Source organism: Xiphophorus hellerii, chromosome 13 (genome assembly GCF_003331165.1).
Source record: "Xiphophorus hellerii strain 12219 chromosome 13, Xiphophorus_hellerii-4.1, whole genome shotgun sequence".
Lineage (NCBI taxonomy): Eukaryota > Metazoa > Chordata > Actinopteri > Cyprinodontiformes > Poeciliidae > Xiphophorus > Xiphophorus hellerii.
In genome coordinates this window covers 7,119,260-7,137,494 of record NC_045684.1, presented here as the reverse complement: position 1 = coordinate 7,137,494, position 18,235 = coordinate 7,119,260, and the positions used below count along the sequence as shown (strand labels likewise).

General features: G+C 40.4%; 4 protein-coding genes across 4 annotated transcripts; 1 reads left to right on the top strand and 3 right to left on the bottom strand.

Annotated features, from left to right (window-relative positions):
- Window positions 1-676: 676 nt before the first annotated feature.
- LOC116731975 (zinc finger protein 879-like) lies at window positions 677-6,021 on the bottom strand. Its single transcript, XM_032581917.1, has 2 exons — window positions 5,507-6,021; window positions 677-4,389 (listed from the first exon to the last, which is right to left on the bottom strand). Exons 1-2 carry the CDS (start codon window positions 5,910-5,912, stop codon window positions 2,807-2,809), a joined length of 1,989 nt encoding a protein of 662 aa, XP_032437808.1. The 5' UTR covers window positions 5,913-6,021; the 3' UTR covers window positions 677-2,806.
- Window positions 6,022-6,894: 873 nt separating this feature from the next.
- Window positions 6,895-11,664, bottom strand: LOC116731487 (gastrula zinc finger protein XlCGF57.1-like). Its single transcript, XM_032581264.1, has 2 exons — window positions 11,313-11,664; window positions 6,895-10,551 (listed from the first exon to the last, which is right to left on the bottom strand). The coding sequence occupies exons 1-2, from the start codon at window positions 11,647-11,649 to the stop codon at window positions 8,975-8,977; spliced, it is 1,914 nt and encodes a 637-aa protein (XP_032437155.1). The 5' UTR covers window positions 11,650-11,664; the 3' UTR covers window positions 6,895-8,974.
- Window positions 11,625-14,524, top strand: LOC116731488 (RNA/RNP complex-1-interacting phosphatase-like). Its single transcript, XM_032581265.1, is given in 2 exon segments — window positions 11,625-11,708; window positions 13,538-14,524. Coding segments are annotated over 2 exon segments (903 nt in total). The 5' UTR covers window positions 11,625-11,683; the 3' UTR covers window positions 14,416-14,524.
- A 182-nt stretch (window positions 14,525-14,706) lies between these two features.
- LOC116731489 (putative transcription factor Ovo-like 1) lies at window positions 14,707-17,907 on the bottom strand. The gene is made up of 2 exons (XM_032581266.1): window positions 17,371-17,907; window positions 14,707-16,085 (listed from the first exon to the last, which is right to left on the bottom strand). The coding sequence occupies exons 1-2, from the start codon at window positions 17,561-17,563 to the stop codon at window positions 15,409-15,411; spliced, it is 870 nt and encodes a 289-aa protein (XP_032437157.1). The 5' UTR covers window positions 17,564-17,907; the 3' UTR covers window positions 14,707-15,408.
- Between the last annotated feature and the right edge of the window lie 328 nt (window positions 17,908-18,235).

Sequence of the window (18,235 nt, the reverse complement as noted above, 5' to 3'; positions counted from 1 at the left end):
CTGGTAGCATTTAGTTGCATTCACTGGTTGAAATCAAGACAGGATTTTTGAGTTTCCGACTGTCTGATCACCGGTCAGGGTGATGAGGCTCAAAATGGGCCCAGAGTAACTTTTAATGTCCAACAACATATAAAAAAACTTTAACAAATAATCAACATATCACACGACCTGTGACGGCTTTAAACGTCAGTTTTTGGCTAAACCAGGTTCAGAGGAACATTCTGCTGAATTCATGAAGAATCCTTCAGCATTGAGTCTTTAGAAAAAACAGAGACTGCATGCCAAGAAACGAAAAACAAACACTTTCAACTGCTTCTGTTATAAAACCTTCATAAAAAAAGCAAAAGCTGCATCACAGATTAAGATCAATGCTCAGTATTTTGATTACTTAGAAAAGAAAATGATTTGTTTAAGTAGAAATTAATATCTAGTCAGTTTTTAATTTGTTTCAGCTTCCACACTGTAAAAACACAAAATCTTACCAAGTATTTTTGGTTTAGTTTCTTAATATTAATATTAAGTTAATAGTTACTTTATATTAATGAAAACATACAAATTACACTAGGAGGTTATTTCACTTCTAACATGGAAAAATGTCTTGTATTAAGTGAAATAATAACTACTTTTTTAAATAAAATTAAGGAATTATTTACTTAAAACACATTCCTTTATCTTGCTGAAAAAATATTAGTAATTTAGTTTTGTCTTGTTTCAAATGTAGTAAGATGTTTTCACTAGAAACTAGACCAAAAATACTTAATAAGAGTTTGTTTTTACAGTGTAGGTATAATAATTAGCACCAAAGGTCCAATTCATCCAATCTCAACCTAAAACCTAAGGCGATTATAATTAGGAGAGATGAACAAAATCACCAAATTGTAACATTTGACTAAATAAAACAGAAATATTTACATCTTGTCTGAAATTGTAAAAAAAATGCATCAACTGTGGGACAAAATGTCAAACAGAAGACTAATAAAATCAGTCTCATGCTTGCAGCTTCTACTGGAAGCTCTTGATGCTCCAAACTGGTTTTACATTAAAGTAAAAAAAAACTGAACAAACCAGAGAACAGTTTTACTTTCACACCAGTTCCTGCAGATTCAGAACTGATCCTGGTTTTTCTATCCAGGTGATCCAACTGTGAGCTACATTGAGATGGTTTGACTATATGAGCCTCATTTGTTATCTTGAGATTTAACAGATATCCTAATATCTTCTCAGGGTTAATTTATCCCTCCACCAATTTGTAGTCCTGCATAATCCCAATAAATTATAATTTGGCAGAATAAATGTACTTAAATCAATGCTTATCAGTTTATTTTGACTTTGCAATCAAATATTTCTACTAATAGCAAAGATAAAATCTTTAGAAAATGTTTAACTTTTCTAATTTCTGCGTCCATTTCTTTATTCTCTCGATCTTGTTTGAATCAGTTTATCGTTACGGTGAAAGTAAAGTAACAGTTACAGGAATGCTGAGATGCTAACGCTAAGCTCAAATTAATGATTTAAATTATTAAACTCACAGTGGAATGGGGATTTGCTTTTTGAATTATTTTTCCACTTCAGGATCTGATCATCAATTTATTCCATGTTTACACTAAAAAATCAGATTCAACAGATTATTGATTATTATTTAGCAGCTCAGTTTCAGTATTCAGTACTCCTTTTGCTTCATGTTTTGTGCAGGATTTTAATTTCTGCTGCAGCTCTTCATTGTGTGCTAAAAAGACTGACTTAAAAAACATTTTAAAAAATTATACCAATTCCAATTTCCAATTTTTCATATTTTTTCACCTTTCTTTGCATTAAAACAAAATTACAAATAATTTTAAAAATCTTGCTTTTATTTCTATTGTCTCTTTTATGGGATTATCTATTAATTCCTCCATTTCCTGCTGGGCTCAAACCTGCAAACTGTTTTTAAGAATCTACAGCATTTTTCCTGCTTTTATAAGTTTGTAGTTAGAAAAATTAATTACTGTTTATGTCCAGATCAAGAGATGAGACCACAAAGAAATCCAGAAATCTGTTTCCAGAAGAAGAATAAAAGAAAGCAAGTTGGATGTTGATTGAATTTTTGGGATTTGAAAGATAAAATGTTTTGGAAAATCTGGATTTTTTTCCATCAATCCACTTTGTGAGTTTCCATAATTCAGAGTGATGTCAGCATGCCCAGGGCGGCCATCTTGTTTTATTTATTTGGATTTTGAATTCAGGTCAACTCTACAACAGAGTGTTAGCATCAGGCTACGTCTGGTTTTTGAATCACGAGAATAAAGTCGTAACTTTATGAGAACTCCAACATGAAAAATAACAAAAAAAATTTAAATGAGGAATATTGAGCATCTAGTAAAATTATTCTTTAGAATAGGTTTTACAGATAATGTTTAATGGTAATATTAAATTTTTTAATCAGTAGCAGGACTTTGAAATGATGAGCAAACAACTCAGTCCATTTCGGAAAAAGAACCACATGGACTGAACTGGTCACAACAAATCTTGATAGCTTTATCAAAGCTTTTCTCTTAATATTCAGATGTTTTGTCTGGTAAAATTGCACCTTCTTGTAACTAAGCTAAATTCTCGCAGCCTGGCCCTAATTCTCCTTCATAAAACTCACAGAAGGTATTATCAAAGAAAAGACCACTTTTTGAAAATGTTTTCTGATATTTGTAATTTGGTTTTTAGAGAAACACAGAGAGAACAAAAGTTTTATAAAATTTGAAATCAGATTGGGTCTGATCATATCAGAGATTTAATTTTTAAGCCGTTTTGCTCAGCCCTAGGTTTAGTTTCTGATCTACAGCTGGAAGGGTCCGGAGAAGAAGCTGTCCATCCTCTGGTTCTCGGTGACGCCCGCCATCCCGCCAGCTTCATGAACCTTCAGGTGACCGTTGAGCGAGCGCCTGGCCTGGAAGCTCTTCCCGCAGACCCTGCACTCGTACGGCTTCTCCCCGGTGTGGACAAGGATGTGCCTCTTCAGGTCCACGTCCTGCATGAAGCCCTTCCCGCACACCTGGCACAGGAAGCGCCTCTCCTTGTTGTGGAAGCGGATGTGCGTGTCCAGGCTGTTCTTCTGGGTGAAGCCCTTCCCGCAGATGCTGCAGGAGAAAGCGCGCTCGCCCGTGTGGATCTTCAAGTGCATCTTCAGATTGCCGATCTGGTTGAAGGCCTTGTCGCAGAAGCTACAACTGAAGGGTTTCTCCCCGGTGTGAATCCTCAGGTGCATCAGCAGCGCCGATCGGCCGGGGAAGGATTTCCCACAGGTTTCGCAGGTCCTGGCGGCAACCCGGTGGAAGCGCAGGTGAGCGTTGAGGCTGTCGATGGAGTCGCACAGATTCCCACAAACGCCGCAGCAGCAGTTGGGCTCCTGCGCGTGAGTCCCAGCATGCCTGACTAGCAGGATCTTCCGGTCGAAAGCTTCGCCGCACACCTTGCAGTTGGTCAACACAGATGTGCGGCTTTTATTCGCTTTAGGGACGCTGTCCTCGTGATTGGTCGCCATGTGTTTCCGCAGGTCCTTCCGCTTGCTGAACTCCTGATTGCAGATGCTGCAGGAGAGGATGAGCGCGTTGTTGTGCTCCTCCATGTGGCGCTCCAGCGACGTCATGTGGCAGAAGGCGCGTGGGCACTCTTTACATTTGAACGGTTTTTCTGCCGCGTGAACCAGCATGTGAGACATCAGGTTGCTTTTCTGCCGGAACATTCTGCCGCATTCGGGGCATTCATGCGGCTTCTCCCCCGTGTGGATGCGGAAGTGCAGCTCCTGAGCCCTGATGGAAGTGAACGTCTTCTCGCAGACGGAGCACTTCTTTGTGTTCTGCTGGTGAGCCTGCAGGTGAGCCATCAGGCCATCAGCAGAGTCTGAAAGCTCGCCGCAGAAGCCACAGCGCCGGTCCGGATTGCTGCCGCAGACACGCAGCGCGTGCTGCAGCAGGAAGCCTTTCCCCGGACAGAAGCGTCCGCAGACATGGCAGCTGAAACGCTCTGTAGGAGGAGTGCGCTTTCGCTTTTTCACAATGATTAAAGGTTCAAGACCAAGAAGTTCTCTCTTCTTTTTGCCCAAAGATCCGAGAGGTCGTCCTCGTTTCTTCTTCCCAGAAGATCCAAGAGGAGGACTTCCTTCCATTTTCTCGACAGATCTGCAAGGCCGACCTCTCTTCTTTTTCCTTTTGCCCTCTGACCTGAGAGACTGACTCTCCGTCCAGTCGTCGTCGTCGTCGGTGCACGTAGAGGCCGCCAGGTGGTAGGATGGAGAAGAGGAGAGTGGCGACGACGGGCAGGAAGCATCGCTGACGTTCTCAGAATCGAGCGGATTCAGGTCCGCTGAGTCGAACTGGGCTGGCAGGCCAGAGTCGTCCAGCGTCACTATCTTCAGAAGGCCTAGAAACAAAAGCTTCATGTTTAGACTCAAGAGATTAACAGACTTCAAAAAAAATACAGCTCTAAAAACTTGAGTGTTTTTCTGATCTTTTCTAGAATCCAAATGTTTCAGACATTCTCCCCAAAAAGACTTTATTTCATGTAGGGGTGGACAATATGGACTTAAAGTTTTATCACAATATTTTGAGACACTATTGTGATGTCAATAAATGTGAAAATAACTATTTATTGCATCTTTTTTAAGTAAGTATGACTGTAACTGTGTGTCACAGCAATCTTAACAAGTTACATCAGTAAACAAATTATTCAACTAAATTCATGCTAGGAATCGGTAAAAATTTTGGGTTTTGAAATTTAGTCAGAGTGGGACATCTGTGTTAAAAATGTGCTTTGTTATATTGCATTTGTAGAAATATGACAGAGTGTGCGCTCTTAGCAACAAGCTATCTTTGACGTATTTTTTTCCGGTTACCATGTCAACAAGAACTTCGGCAGTTAGTTAGGAGAAAGTAAACGGTTCGTAAACACTTTTTTGGAAGAAGGATGGCGTATTAATGCCATCGTAGATAGAAAAAAAAGAGGAATAAATTTCTGCCAAAAAACAAAAACTCAAAAATTCTGACATTAATTTCAGAAATTCTCTAGATAAAATAAGTAGATTTCTAAGCTCCAAAAGTCAAAAATGCGTTAGAAAAAAATCTGAAATTTTGAGCTTAATCTTTGAGCTTTTCTAGGAAAAAACTTATAAATTTCTGAGTTTCAGGGTATTGTGTTTTTTTCAGTAGTTTTATATTGAAAAAAAAAGATATTTGGAAAAAAAATGTCTTCTTAAAACCTATTTATTTGTATATTTGTTCTTCATTTCAATATATGAAATACCAGAATTTGCACACAACCGTATATTTTTGGCTGTTTGATGACAACATTTTTAAACTATTAAATCAGATGTTATGATTATTCAAGTGGCCTTTTTAAGTAAAGTTTTTCTAATTCTGGAATAACTTCTTAGACAGCGATTTTGTACTTTCACTTGAGTAACAATATGTTGAATAAGTGCCACTGTTAGTTGAGAACATTCTTTTGGTACTAATTTTTATTTCAGGCGTCTTCATCGCACCTGTGTCTTCAACTTCCTCTTCACTCTGGTCTGCAGGGCTTTTACTGTGAAGTTGACCGGAACTGGATGAGTAAGCGCTGGCCGCAGCGGCTCCTGCGGCTTTAAAAGCCTCCATTTGCTCCGACCTTTGTAGTCTGACTTCAGGTTTCAGCAGAGCGTCCAGCTGCTTTCTCTGGAGGCATATCTCCTGCTCGGACTGCCGCAGTCTCTCCTCGTACCCCGCTAAAGTTTCCTTAAACAGTCCGAAGATTTCCTCCGCGGTAGCCGTTAGCCGCGCGGTTATCACTGCTCTCTGCGTCCGGAGTTTAGCCGCTTTCTCCCCGTTTTCCAGCTGCTGTAGGACGTCCTCAGCGGCGGCGCTGATCCGCTGGTGCACCGACATCCGCAGCAGCTGAATGGCGCTCATTCTGCCGCAGATTAGGCTCCCAAAGCCACTAAAACGCGAGAGAGGATGGGAGCATGTAAACACAATTTTTTAAGGAAATCTGTGGAAAACGCTTCCGTTTAGTGAACGCGAGGCATAAAGAGGAAACGGCGACCTCTGCTGGTCAGGAAGAATCTGTAAATACCTTTATTAACTAACTTAAAAATCCACTTTCAGCTGTTTTTATGTAGGAAAAAACGTTTTATAAGCAACAAAAAGAGAAATGTCTGCTTTAAACTCTTACTCTAAATTTATCCTACTAATTAATACATAATAAAATATAATAAACACAAACAATAGCCCCCAACTGTAAGTGATTTAGTCTGGAAATGTATCACAAGAACATAAGATAAGATTTATTTGTCATTGTCATCAACAGATTACAACGAGATTGAGATTACATGTTGGAAACAATGTAATATGTTTATAATTGGTAATGTTGACAATACATTTTTGGTTTTCATGGAAATATTGCACATCCAGGCAGAGTACTGGCAATTAGTCTTATTATATTTGGCAAGTTTCATATTCACAAATGTAAATTTTCATAATAACCACCCTTTTTGGCACTTTTGGTTAAGGTAATGAAACGATATTTATCCACTATTTCCAAAAGTACAAACAAAAAAAGCTGTAAACACACATGAATGAATTGTTTATAGTTTTATATGTATTTAGAAATACAATGTAATATGTAACAAAACATAAACTAAGAGGTGGGAGCGCAGTGTTTGCGTTTGTCTATAATGTAAATAAACACGAAAACGCAAAGCTTCCATTAAATGTTATGGTGCAACAGCGACCCCTGCTGGATGAGCAGTGTCTGCTTTCTGTCTCCATGTTTCAGTGATCGATCTGATTCCCCAGTTATTGACGTTTTTCTTCATCGTGATTTGACTCTGCATTTCTATTAACCATTGGTTGCAAGAAAATATCAACATGAAGCCAATAATTACAATCGCCATCAAAATTTTACCAAACCGTTTTTATTTTTTTGAAATTTCACACAGTTTTAGCAGAAGTAACTCAGGATAAAAGACAATCCAGCATCACCACATCATTATACAACTTCAAATAAAAGTTCTGCAAAATAAAAGTTTTCTCTTAAAGTCAAACAAAAAGAGAAAAATACATTAAATCTGCAGAAAAATAAAAACACTAAAAGCTACTACTCAGTCAAAACAATGCAGGGAAAACACAAAAACAATTTTAATGCATTAAACTATTTTACAAGTTTAAATTGTGTTTATAGCAAAGATACATTTATAAGTGAGCAATAGTCACGTTTTTGATCCTCATTTCTTTTCATAACAAAAAAGGGGGAAAAAAGAATCAAGTTTAAATTATTTTACAAGGTTCCTGTACAATAATAAACAATTCAGGAGATTTTTATAAGCTGTAGAAAATATTTTTTCTTGATCTTTTCACCGCTGATTGTTTTGGTTTGAGGCCCAAACTGTTTAAAGAAACTGATTTTTAAAAATTCTTCAAATTTGTGTCCAGGAAATAATAAATTTTGAAATATGAAATTTGTAGAAAATATGCTTTTTAAAGCACAAGAATTAAATAAGATTAAAATAGATAAAAATACAAATTTTAAAATAGTTTGTATCATATGTTGTAAGAGAAACGGTTCTTTTTGGGTATTTTTAGGAATGGAGACAAGTAATAATAACTGTTAATGAAGTTACAATAGTAATATAATTCAAAAATTAATCACTTTAGGTGATATCTAAAGTTTTCTCTGTATTTTGAAAATTGTTTTCAGGATTTAATTTTGAATGTTTTGATGTCAACAAAATTAGTATCTATAATTATTCTGTCAGCTTTAATAAAGCTTTCAATTAATTTATAAATAACTCCAGTCAACAGCTAAGAGTTACTTAATATTACAGGAATAGTGTAGTTATTTTGCTGGTTTTCTATTCAAAATGTTCTGATCTTTTCTTCCCTATTTCTGGATGAATTACCATAAAAAATGTTTATTATGAAAGTGCAGATGACACAAGTCGACTCTTTGCTTTACAGAAACTCTAAAAACCAGTTAAATCCTCCAAGTTCAGGAACGAAGTTAGTTGTACAAATTAAACCCAAATGTAAAATATTTACAGCAGATCACCTTAAAATAGCTATTTGTAGCTCACTTTTGTTTTTTGCACACATTAAAGCACAGAACTGAACTCCTTCTGGGGACTTTTGTACAAAATTCATTCAGAATAAATAATAGCAGTGATAAGAGTGGAAATGGCTCCAATTTGCTGTCAGAAATGTAAAATTATTTACTAAACAGGAGCAATAAAAAGCATTTCTGCTGTGACTAATCATTAACCTTTTAAATCAGAATGAGAGGTGACGTCACACTGTGTGAGAGAGACAGTTACACAGCTCTGCAATCAAACAGGCTTTGATTGAGGTTTTAAAACAAAGACAAAAATACTACCTAAAATGTATTTTTCAAATTGCCTTTCATATTTTTTATTAGCAATAATTGTGGTTAGCGTTACTGCTAGCGGTTTCTGTGTATTGACACGAACAAAACTTGGAACTTGGACTTTTCAAATGGATACAACTAATCTAAAAACAAAGTCGAAAATAAAATCTTTGAATAAAGTGAGCATTAAAGATCTGCAGAATATTGAAATAACTTCAGGAAAATTAGAAAAGGAATGTTTTAAAGTTTTTCTAAACAGTTTGTGAATCTTTAAAAGCAGATTTAAATTATTATATAAACAACTATGACAGTTCTAGTTTGGTCTGAAACGATTAATCGGAAGAAATAAACTAATTAATTAATTAGTTTGCCTTGAAACGGGGATCACATCCAGAAAAGATTCAATTCAGCTGTTATAAATGTGTTTTTACTCAGAGTTTCTGCTTTCAGACTCTAACTTAGTGAGAGTGAGCTGGATGGAGCTGACCTTTACAGAAAGCATCAGAAACAGGAAGCTCTGTCTCTTAATGTTAGAGCAGACTTCCTGTTTTGGGCCATTTTTCCTATATCAGACAGGAAGGAGCTGAGTCGTTTATGTACAAACAGCAGCAGATCACAGCTGAGTGAACTGAGGTTGGACCTCCGCCTCCTGCTGCTTTATGTGTGACATCACAACCGGGTCCTTGGTGACCTGCTCCCCCGCATGGACCTTCATGTGCGACTCCAGCGAGCGCTTCTCCTGGTAGCTCTTTCCGCAGGCGTGGCAGCTGAAGGGTTTCTCACCGGTGTGCGTCAGCATGTGCCTCTTCAGGTCGATCTTCTGCACGAAGCCCTTCCTGCACACCTGGCAGACAAATGCCTTGTCCTTCTTGTGGAAACGCTCGTGCGTCTCCAGCGAGATTTTCTGGCGGAAGGTTTTCCCGCAGAGGCTGCAGATAAATGGCTTCTCGCCCGTGTGGATCCTCATGTGGGAGTCCAAGTTGCCGATCTGCCTGAAGGTCTTGCCGCAGACCTTGCAGGGGAACGGCTTCTCCCCCGTGTGGATCCTCTTGTGCACGTCCAGATGTTGGCTCATGGTGAACTTCTTGTCACAGGTTTCGCAGGTGTAAATCCGGGGCTTCCCGCCGGTGTGGCTCTTGATGTGCCGCTTGAGGACGGTGCTTTCGATGAAAGTCTTCCCGCAGAACTCGCAGATGTAAGGCCTCTCGCCGGCGTGTAGCTTCAGGTGTCTCTCCAGGGAGCTCTTCCTGGGGAAATCCTTGCAGCAATCTTTACACCTGAAAGGTTTTTGCCCGGAGTGCGTCCTCATGTGGATCTCCATGTCCCTGAAGTTGTCTCCGCAGATGTCGCAGGTCTTGTTCATTTCTCTGTGACTCTGGATGTGGAGCTGCAAGCTCTCGGACGACTCGGCCCGCTCTCCACAGACGCCACACAGGAGGTCGGGGTGATTTAAATGTGTCTCTGTGTGTCGCAGTAAGTTCCCTTTATTGTGGAAAGCGTTCCCACAGACCTTGCAGGAGTGAGAAGGAGTCAGACTCGGCTTTCTGCGTTTGCTCCTGTCGGTCGGCTGGTTGTGGCTCCGAGCGTGTCTCCTGAGGTCAGAGGTCGTTAGGAAGTCTGCTCCACAGACTTTGCAGGTGAACGCCGTCTGTTCACTGTCGGTCTTCATGTCTTGCTCTGGTGAAATGCTGAGGACGGAGTCTTCAGAGAGCTTTTCTTCTACATGGGTTTGTAGGTGAGTCATCATGTTGCCCTTCTGGCTGAAGCCTTTGCCACAGTGGCGGCAGCTGAACGGTTTCTCACCGGTGTGCAGCCGCGCGTGCGTCTCCTTAGCTCGGATCGAGGGGAACTTTTTGCCGCAGAAGTCGCAGGTCCTGCAGCTGTCGCGATGCGTCTGAAGATGCCGTTTCAGGTCGGCGCTGGACTCCAAACGTTCCCCACACACACCGCACCGACTCGCCTCTTCCTTGGCATGTTTCTCCACATGTTTGATCAAAAAGCCTTTCGTGTCAAAGGATTTCCCACAAACTTTGCAGCTGGGAGATGTTTCATCTGCTGCAACCGCATCATCCTCTTCCTCCTCAGCTGCCGTGTCATCGTCTGCAAAAGCTGCCTGCTGGTCGAGTCTGGAAGTGGAACCAGATGGTCTTTGGAAAGGCTGACTCCTAACACCAACAAACAGACACAGTTCTGCAAAGAAAATAAACAACAAATTAATTTGCTGCTGATAATACTAGCTGCAACTGACAATAATAAAAACACAAAACCTTATCTTGCATGTCGGTTCAGTTTCTATTGTAAATATCTTAGTAAACTTAAAATAAGACAAAAGTAACTCACAGGTAACTTTTTAGAAAGATACAAGAGCTTGTTTTAAAAATAATTCATTAAAATTGATGAAATAGTATTAGTTCCACTGGCAGATTGTTTCACTTATAACTTGGGAAAAATGAAATCATCATGTAACACACAAATGAAACACACTGTGATTATAATGTGACAAAAATGTGAAAACATTAAATTATATTAATACTTGTGCTTTATTAGTTTCAGGTGACTGATTTTCCACTTTACTGCACAAAAAACAAAATTTTATGATCACATAGTAAGCAGTAAAAAAACATGACTAAACAAACAAAAACGCATGAACTTAGGCTACATACAAAAATAAAGAAGCTAAAAATATATGAGAAAAACTGGTATGATTAGAGATATCTAACCTTAAACAATATAATTGCTTCTATCTTACGTGTTTTTATAATGACAATGAATGTTAATGTTATTATTATCTGGTGGCTTACTACTCCTATATTGCCCCCATCCAGGGACAAAACCTTAAATCAATCTGATAATATTTTGGCTGAAAGCTCCACTTGTAGTAGGTGGATCATGTTTTTATGAGCTTAATATGATTTTTCTGGTTGTAATTCATTACAGGTGAGCTCACGGACCTTTTGGCTGCTCTCCGCGGCCTCCTCTCCGCCTCTCTCCCGGCTCCAGAGTCCCTCTTTCGGCCGCTCTGCTCGCTTCGAACGCGGTGAGGATGGAGTCCACGGCCGCTGCGATCCGCTTCATCAGCAGCGCCCGCAGCTCCTCCAGCTCCGCCTGGCCGCGCTCCTCCAGCAGGCCGAGGACCCCCGAGGCTGCGGCCGCCAGCTGCTGCTCCACACAGGCCCTCAGGCTGCCGCTCTCTGGCCGCTTTTTGGACATTTTTAAGAGGTTTTTAAACACAACAAAAGGGCGACATGAAAACAGAACGAAGAACTTCCGGCGCGGGCGTGACGTCATCTCGAGGGCAACAAGGAAACAGTTCAACTGACTGATGAGTTGGCGTATCTACCGAAATAGTACGTTGTTATGTAAGTTCAGCGATTCATTTTAACATTTTATCTTTTGTCTAAATACGGTTTTTATTTTTTGGTTGTTATTTGAGTTTAAACACGAAGCTAAAGTGGGTTTGAGATTCGGGAAGTGCCTAAAGGGCGATTCCACCTAATTTTTCACCACCTTCTCTAATCTACTTTAGTTAACGAACTACAAAACATTGACACTTCAAACCTGGAATAGATTATTCTCAGCTAATATCAGAATATTTAAAACCATGTTTGTGATTTGTGAAACTTCAACAAAGGCCGATTTCAGACCCTTTGTTGCATCTGGATCAAACTAGAACTGCTCTAATTCCCAAGCTAAAACTCCTACACTCTTCAAACCTGGACTGGATTATTCTGCTCTAATAGCAGAATATATAAAACAATGTATGGGATTTGTGAAACCTTTTTTTAATTTGAGAAACTTCACTAAAATTCAGATTACTATTCACACTTGTTGCATGCAGTTTTCTTTTTTCAAATTCAATTCTAATTGAAAAACACTTTATTAATCCCAAAGGGACATCAAATATCAATGTAACTCATTGAAGCTTCAAAGAGTTATTGTAGATCAGGGGTGTCAAACTCCAGTCCTCGAGGGCCGCTGTCCTGCAACTTTTAGATTTGCCTCTGCTGCACCACACCTGAATAGAATAATTAGGTCATTAGCAAGGCTCTGGAGAACTGATCTACACAAGGAGGAGGTAATTAAGCCATTTCATTCCAGCTTTTTGTACCTGTGACACATCTAAAAACTGCAGGACAGCGGCCCTCGAGGACTGGAGTTTGACACCTGTGTTGTAGATGGTGATGGCTGTTGGATGGGAAGATCTTCTGCAGCAGTCTGTGTTGCACTAAATCTGACGAAGCCTCTGACTGAAGATACTCTGCCTTCCCAAGACAGTCTTATGACAGGGGGTTTGCTGAATCAGTGTATAATGGCATCATCAACTCCAACTCCACTGCAATAAGCAAACTGCAGGGGGTCTTGATATTTCCTTGTCTGCTTATTCAGGTGGGCTGACAGGAGTCTCTCCAGGACCTTCATGTTGTGGAATATCAGGGCTACAAGTCGTTGATGACTGATGGGTAATATTCTGCTATTAGAGCAGAATAATCCAGTCCAGGTTTGAAGTGTCAAGGTTTTGTAGTTTTTTAAGCTACAGCAGATTAAATATTCTGAAGGTGGTGAAAAATTAGGTGTAATCGCCCTTTAACCTTTAACCATTTTCCGACTCAGAAGCTGGAATCAGAAACCAACTTCAGCTTCATTGTTCAAAACCTGATCCAAACTTTCTTAGAAAAATATTGTTTTGTTTTAATTTAATCATGTGAAGAGCGACATACATCTACAAACATCACCTTACTTTTTTTATACTTAAGAATATCCTCTGGTAAATTCGGCATATTATTTAAAGAGGTTGTTTCTAGTAACCAGGGGTGCCCAAAGTCGGTCCTCGAGGGCCGACATGCACGTTTTAGTTCTCTCCCTGGTAGAACCAACAACCTTTTCAGCATGTCAATGTTCTTCTTAGGCCTTCTAATGAGCCATCATTGGATCCAGGTGCGTTAAACCAGGGAAAGAACTAAAACATGCAGGATGCCGGCCCTCCAGGACCGACTTTGGGCCCCCCTGTAGCACTGGGAGAAGGCAGAGGAACTCTATCACAGATTATCTGTTTCACACTGTCACAACATTGTGACAGTTTCAACAAATATCTAAAAGAATATATTTTTTTTATAAATACTGACATTAAGACTGATATTGCAGCTTTGTGGATCTTTCTGTGTTTTATGTCTTAAAGTGTCAGCTGGGAACAGAACCCTCCGAGGCGTAGTGATGTCTCAGCAGCAGCAGCGGAAGAAGAGGAATAAGAAGACGGGCGTTCCTGATGGGTGGCTGGACTACTGTCCCGTTGGATCGAGGATCCCAGGAACCAGGTTCATTCCCTTCAAGGTTCCTCTAAAGGCCGCCCTGAACTGCCAACTTCCCGCCTGCCAGTCCTTTGATATGTGGGACCTGCTGGACTCGGTGCGACAGCAGAACCAGGAGCTCGGTCTGATCATCGACCTCACCTTTACGACCAGGTACTACTCAGTGTCAGACATCCCGCAGTGCTGCGCCTACATCAAGATCCCCACCGAGGGTCACCACGTTCCAAACGACGAAGTCATCCTGAGCTTCAAGCGCGTGGTGAGGCACTTCCTGAGGCAGAACCAGGACAACAACAGGCTAATCGGAGTCCACTGCACCCACGGGCTGAACCGCACCGGCTACCTGATCTGCAGGTACCTGATCGATGTGGACGGGTTGGACGCCGCGGCAGCTCTGGAGCTCTTCAACTCCAGCAGAGGTTACCACATGGAGAGGAAGAACTACATTAAAGACCTTCAGCGCGCCGCCAAGAGGAGCAACAGAGGCATCGACCAGCCGGAGAGAAACCCGATCATGGGGCTCGCCGTGGGCAAATAACCAGCTATGCTCATAAAGCACGAGGAGAAGGTGGAGAGCAACACCGCGGCACAGCATGTCAAGGCTTCTGGTGAAAATGCAGAAAATCAGTGACCCAATGAGAAACAGACGAGCCAGAAACAAACCAAACACAGAGCCCGACTTCGCTCCAAGAACAGGGACAAGAAGCCTGCTCATAGGTCAGCGCAGGGTCGCGACCCCTCCTCTTAGACTTAGCTTAAACAAACTTTAGCTTCTTTTACAGTTTCTGGGTGATTATTTATTTCCTGCACCAGAAACACAAAAATGAATTTAAAAGCTGATAAACGATTCCTGCAGATAAAAATGAACATAACTCTGATTCTGGATCAGAGTTATGGTTTAGATCGGATGATTAGTTATTATTTATTCCCATTATTGACAGCTGCACTTATTTACTGCAGCATCACAACTGATCTGATCGTCAATATTAATGATTTTAACTCGTTATTATACAAAAAAAATCTGTTTTAGAAGAAAAAATAACTGTTTAAAATTTTTATTTTTATGAATTGAATTTTAAATAAAGTTTGGCACATGAAAAAACATGTTTTCTCTAATTACAATAAACGTTTTAACTGGATTTCTCAGATTGAGGAAGGTTTAAATTCAATAATCTTTGAGCCACTTCAACTGGTACTAAAGTTTTTAATGTGGAACCAAATTTCTGCATCAAACAATTAATTAAAACTGTACCTCATCTGAGACATAACTGATAAAAAACATAACTCTGTGTTTCAGAGTTATGTTCACGATCTCTGGTTCTGAATGGAAACTCCTCTTAAATTAATTTTAAGAGAAGTTCAGAAAAGCAAGTCGCCGTCCTTCCATCTCATCTCTGTTTATCGTCTTTAATCAGAAACATTTTCATGTTTAAGACCTGAAGCTTTTAGGTTTTTCTTCTCTTTATGGTAAAACTTTTCCATCAACCACAGATGCTGTTTGGAGGAGGATTAGGGCCAATGATAAAAAAAAAATATGACTTTTCTCACAAGATTAAAGGCAGAATTTTGGAAAAAGTCAGAATTTCTCTGGAATTTTTTTTCCAGAAAAAAAAAGTACTTTTTAAAAGTAGAAAAGCCTAATAAACCAAAGATCAGAGTAGAAAATCCAGAAGTTAAAGTGAAAACCAAGCTGCAGTCGATATGTGTGGAATAAACTGGATTAAAAGCCGGGATTAGAGGTTTAGAGTTTCCTCTTCCTTTTTTTCAGAACTTTCTGACTGTCTGGGTCTTGGTTGTCGCTCCGAGGCCGACCCCGGTTCCTCTTCTTCAGGCCAGTCCGGTTTGGGTTCTCCTCTTTCTGGGCTTCCGGCTCTTTGACGTCAGAGACCTGCTGGAGGAGCCGCCTGGCTCTTCTCTGGGTTCTGCTTCGGTTCTTCAGAACCTTCTTCCTGCTGTGGGTTTGGAGGTGAAGCTTGAGTCCGCGAGGGACCTCAAACTGCTCCCCGCACAGACCGCAGACCGGCGTGGGGTCCTGCAGGTGGCCTCTGACGTGCCTGAACAGAAACCTGCGGGCGCTGAAGGCGCGACTGCAGGCCTGGCAGCTGAACCCGTCGCCATGGCGACTCGGCTGTTCCCGAGGGGCTGATCCGGGGTCGGGCGAGCCTTTGCTGTAGTCGTCGCTGTCTTCGGTTTCCGACGACAACACAACCGGGACGTCCGGGTCCGGGACGGGGTCGCGTAGCCTCGCGGACGGCCGGGAGCTGTAGGTGAACTCGATGATCTCCGCCGCGTCCAGAGGGGGGAGAGTCTCCTCGGGTTTGACCTCAACATGGCAGGAAGGCTCAAGAAGCAGGTTCTGGTCCAGACGGGTCAGGAGCAGGTCTTCTCTGGGATCCAGCAGCTGCTGTGTGAAGACATCTGGAAAAAAAATAAAAGTAAATATGAGATTCACTTTGAGTTCAGACAGAGCACATCCATGCAAAACTAGGACTGCAACTAAAAACTACTGCAGTAATCGATTATTCTGATGATCAATCGCATAAAAAGTTGACACATTCTGCAGATTTTTCACTAGTTTGTAAAATATTAAAAAAGAAACATTTTAGTCTTTTTTTAAATAAGAAAATAAACAATTTATTGCTTAAAATGCAATAACATTTTATTCATTTATTGAACTCTTGATCATTTGTAGCAAAGAATCTGCAGATAAAAAAATATTCTAACACGTGTGAAAAGCTCAAAGTTTCATGTTTGACTTAATACAATGTAGAGATGATCTGTTGATTAATCTTTGGATTAAGAAATCAATAATTGGATTGCAAATTTGTATTTTTACAGTATGTTGAGTTTTCATTTTTAGCAAATGACCTTTTTTAAGAGTCTGTATATGACAGTTAATAATTAATTGATTACAAGATTAGTTGGGGATTATTTCAATACCCGATTAATCACCATTAATCGTTTCAACCTTATAAAAATTGTCCTTCATGGTGTGTTAAATGTGTGCTTGTTAGTCTCTGTGTGTGAGCGTTCAGCTGCTTGGTTTTAGCATTTGACAGAAGTTGAAAAGAACTTTGAATTTCAGATTTCTGATGCACTTCACAATATTTCTGTTTTAACTTTCCTGGTGCAGACGCTCTACATACAGAGGTGGATAGAGAAGCCAAAAACTGTTCTCAAATTAAAATACAAAGCAGTAGTACTGAAAAAAAAAATAGAGTCGCCAACATCTTTCTGCCTGGTTTTCTAAAGAGGAGCGGCAGGTGGATCAGCAGTGTTTCCCAACAACTGATGCTGTCATCCAGGACATGTTACTGTGGAATATCGTCTTAGCTGCCCAGAAATTAAGCTTCAGTCAGAGGCTTCTTCAGATTTGTTGCAAGACTGACTGCTACTGCCCACAGCATCTACTGTATGTGAAGATGGTAGGATGACATGGGATTCGACAACATCTAATTTCCCTTTGCAATAAATAAAGAACAATTTAAATCAATTTAATTATAAGTTCCTAAAAAAAACTTTCATTCCTTTTTAAAAAGTATAAATTCAAACACCCGCCTCAATTTAGTGTCTTTCAAAGGTACTGAGTACTAACAGCCATTTCACTGGATAACTTGAGCTCCCCCTGCTGGTGGAAGTCTGTCTGCATCGCAGAAGGTTTCATGTCCCAGCATCCCCTGTGGACTGACAGGTGGAGGCTCACCTGCGGCCGGTGCCTCCATCACGGACTTGTCCAGGGCGCAGAGCAGCGCGTGTTGGCGGGAGATCACCTGCTGGCTGAGGGCGGCTTCCTCTTCGTATTTCACGATGGTTTCCTCAAAAGCCGCCAAAATCTCCTCGACCGCCGCGTTCAGGCGCTGAGTGACGAACAGACGCAACTTCTGGGACCGAGACATGTCGCCTTCCGGGGGGGAAAGGTTGGAGTACGAGGGCTATTCTGGAGAAAAGCCGCTCCGAATGACCGGCTGCTGCTAACGAGCGCTACGGAAGTAAACAACAGAAGGACTTCCGGAATTCTTCTTCTTCGCTTCTGCGGCTGCTTGGATTTATTTTAATCACTTTTCTGCCCTCTTTTGGTTTTACTAAAACCATTTGACCTGAAATAAACCCGAGTGGAGTCTTTCGGCACTATTTTAACATGTTTTCTGATCCATCCTGTTTTATGTTATAAACTGCGCTGTTCGTGTTGTAAAAGCTGCTGTGACAAAATATTTTCTCCTGTGAGATCAATAAAGTATCTATATTTCTGTTTTTGATTACAGATCAGTATAATAAGCATTATTTTTACAGCATTGTGAAAGTAAATCTAAAATTAGATTTGTTTATTTTCTCCATCATATGCTCTGACTTACCTGGTTTGGTATTTTCATGATTTAAAATGTATTTTAACAAGTGCCAAAATAAATTAAACCATCAGGATTAAAAAACTGAAATTAATTATAATACATTTTCCTTAACTTTAACCACAAATATCCATCCACCCATTAAATCTTAAAACATTAAAACATTTTATATAGAGACTTTAAATAAAAAAATATATGTAGAAAATAAAAGTCTGTACAATTTGA

Coding starts and splice junctions, on each gene's coding strand:
- LOC116731975 (XM_032581917.1), bottom strand. CDS start 5,912: ATGAGCGCCATTCAGCTGCTGCGGATGTCGGTGCACCAGCGGATCAGC. Junction 4,390..5,506: donor AGAGGAAGTTGAAGACACAG/GTGCGATGAAGA, acceptor TTTTGTTTCTAG/GCCTTCTGAAGATAGTGACG.
- LOC116731489 (XM_032581266.1), bottom strand. CDS start 17,563: ATGTCTCGGTCCCAGAAGTTGCGTCTGTTCGTCACTCAGCGCCTGAAC. Junction 16,086..17,370: donor GATGGAGGCACCGGCCGCAG/GTGAGCCTCCAC, acceptor TTTTTTTTCCAG/ATGTCTTCACACAGCAGCTG.
- LOC116731487 (XM_032581264.1), bottom strand. CDS start 11,649: ATGACGTCACGCCCGCGCCGGAAGTTCTTCGTTCTGTTTTCATGTCGC. Junction 10,552..11,312: donor CCGCGGAGAGCAGCCAAAAG/GTCCGTGAGCTC, acceptor TTTTCTTTGCAG/AACTGTGTCTGTTTGTTGGT.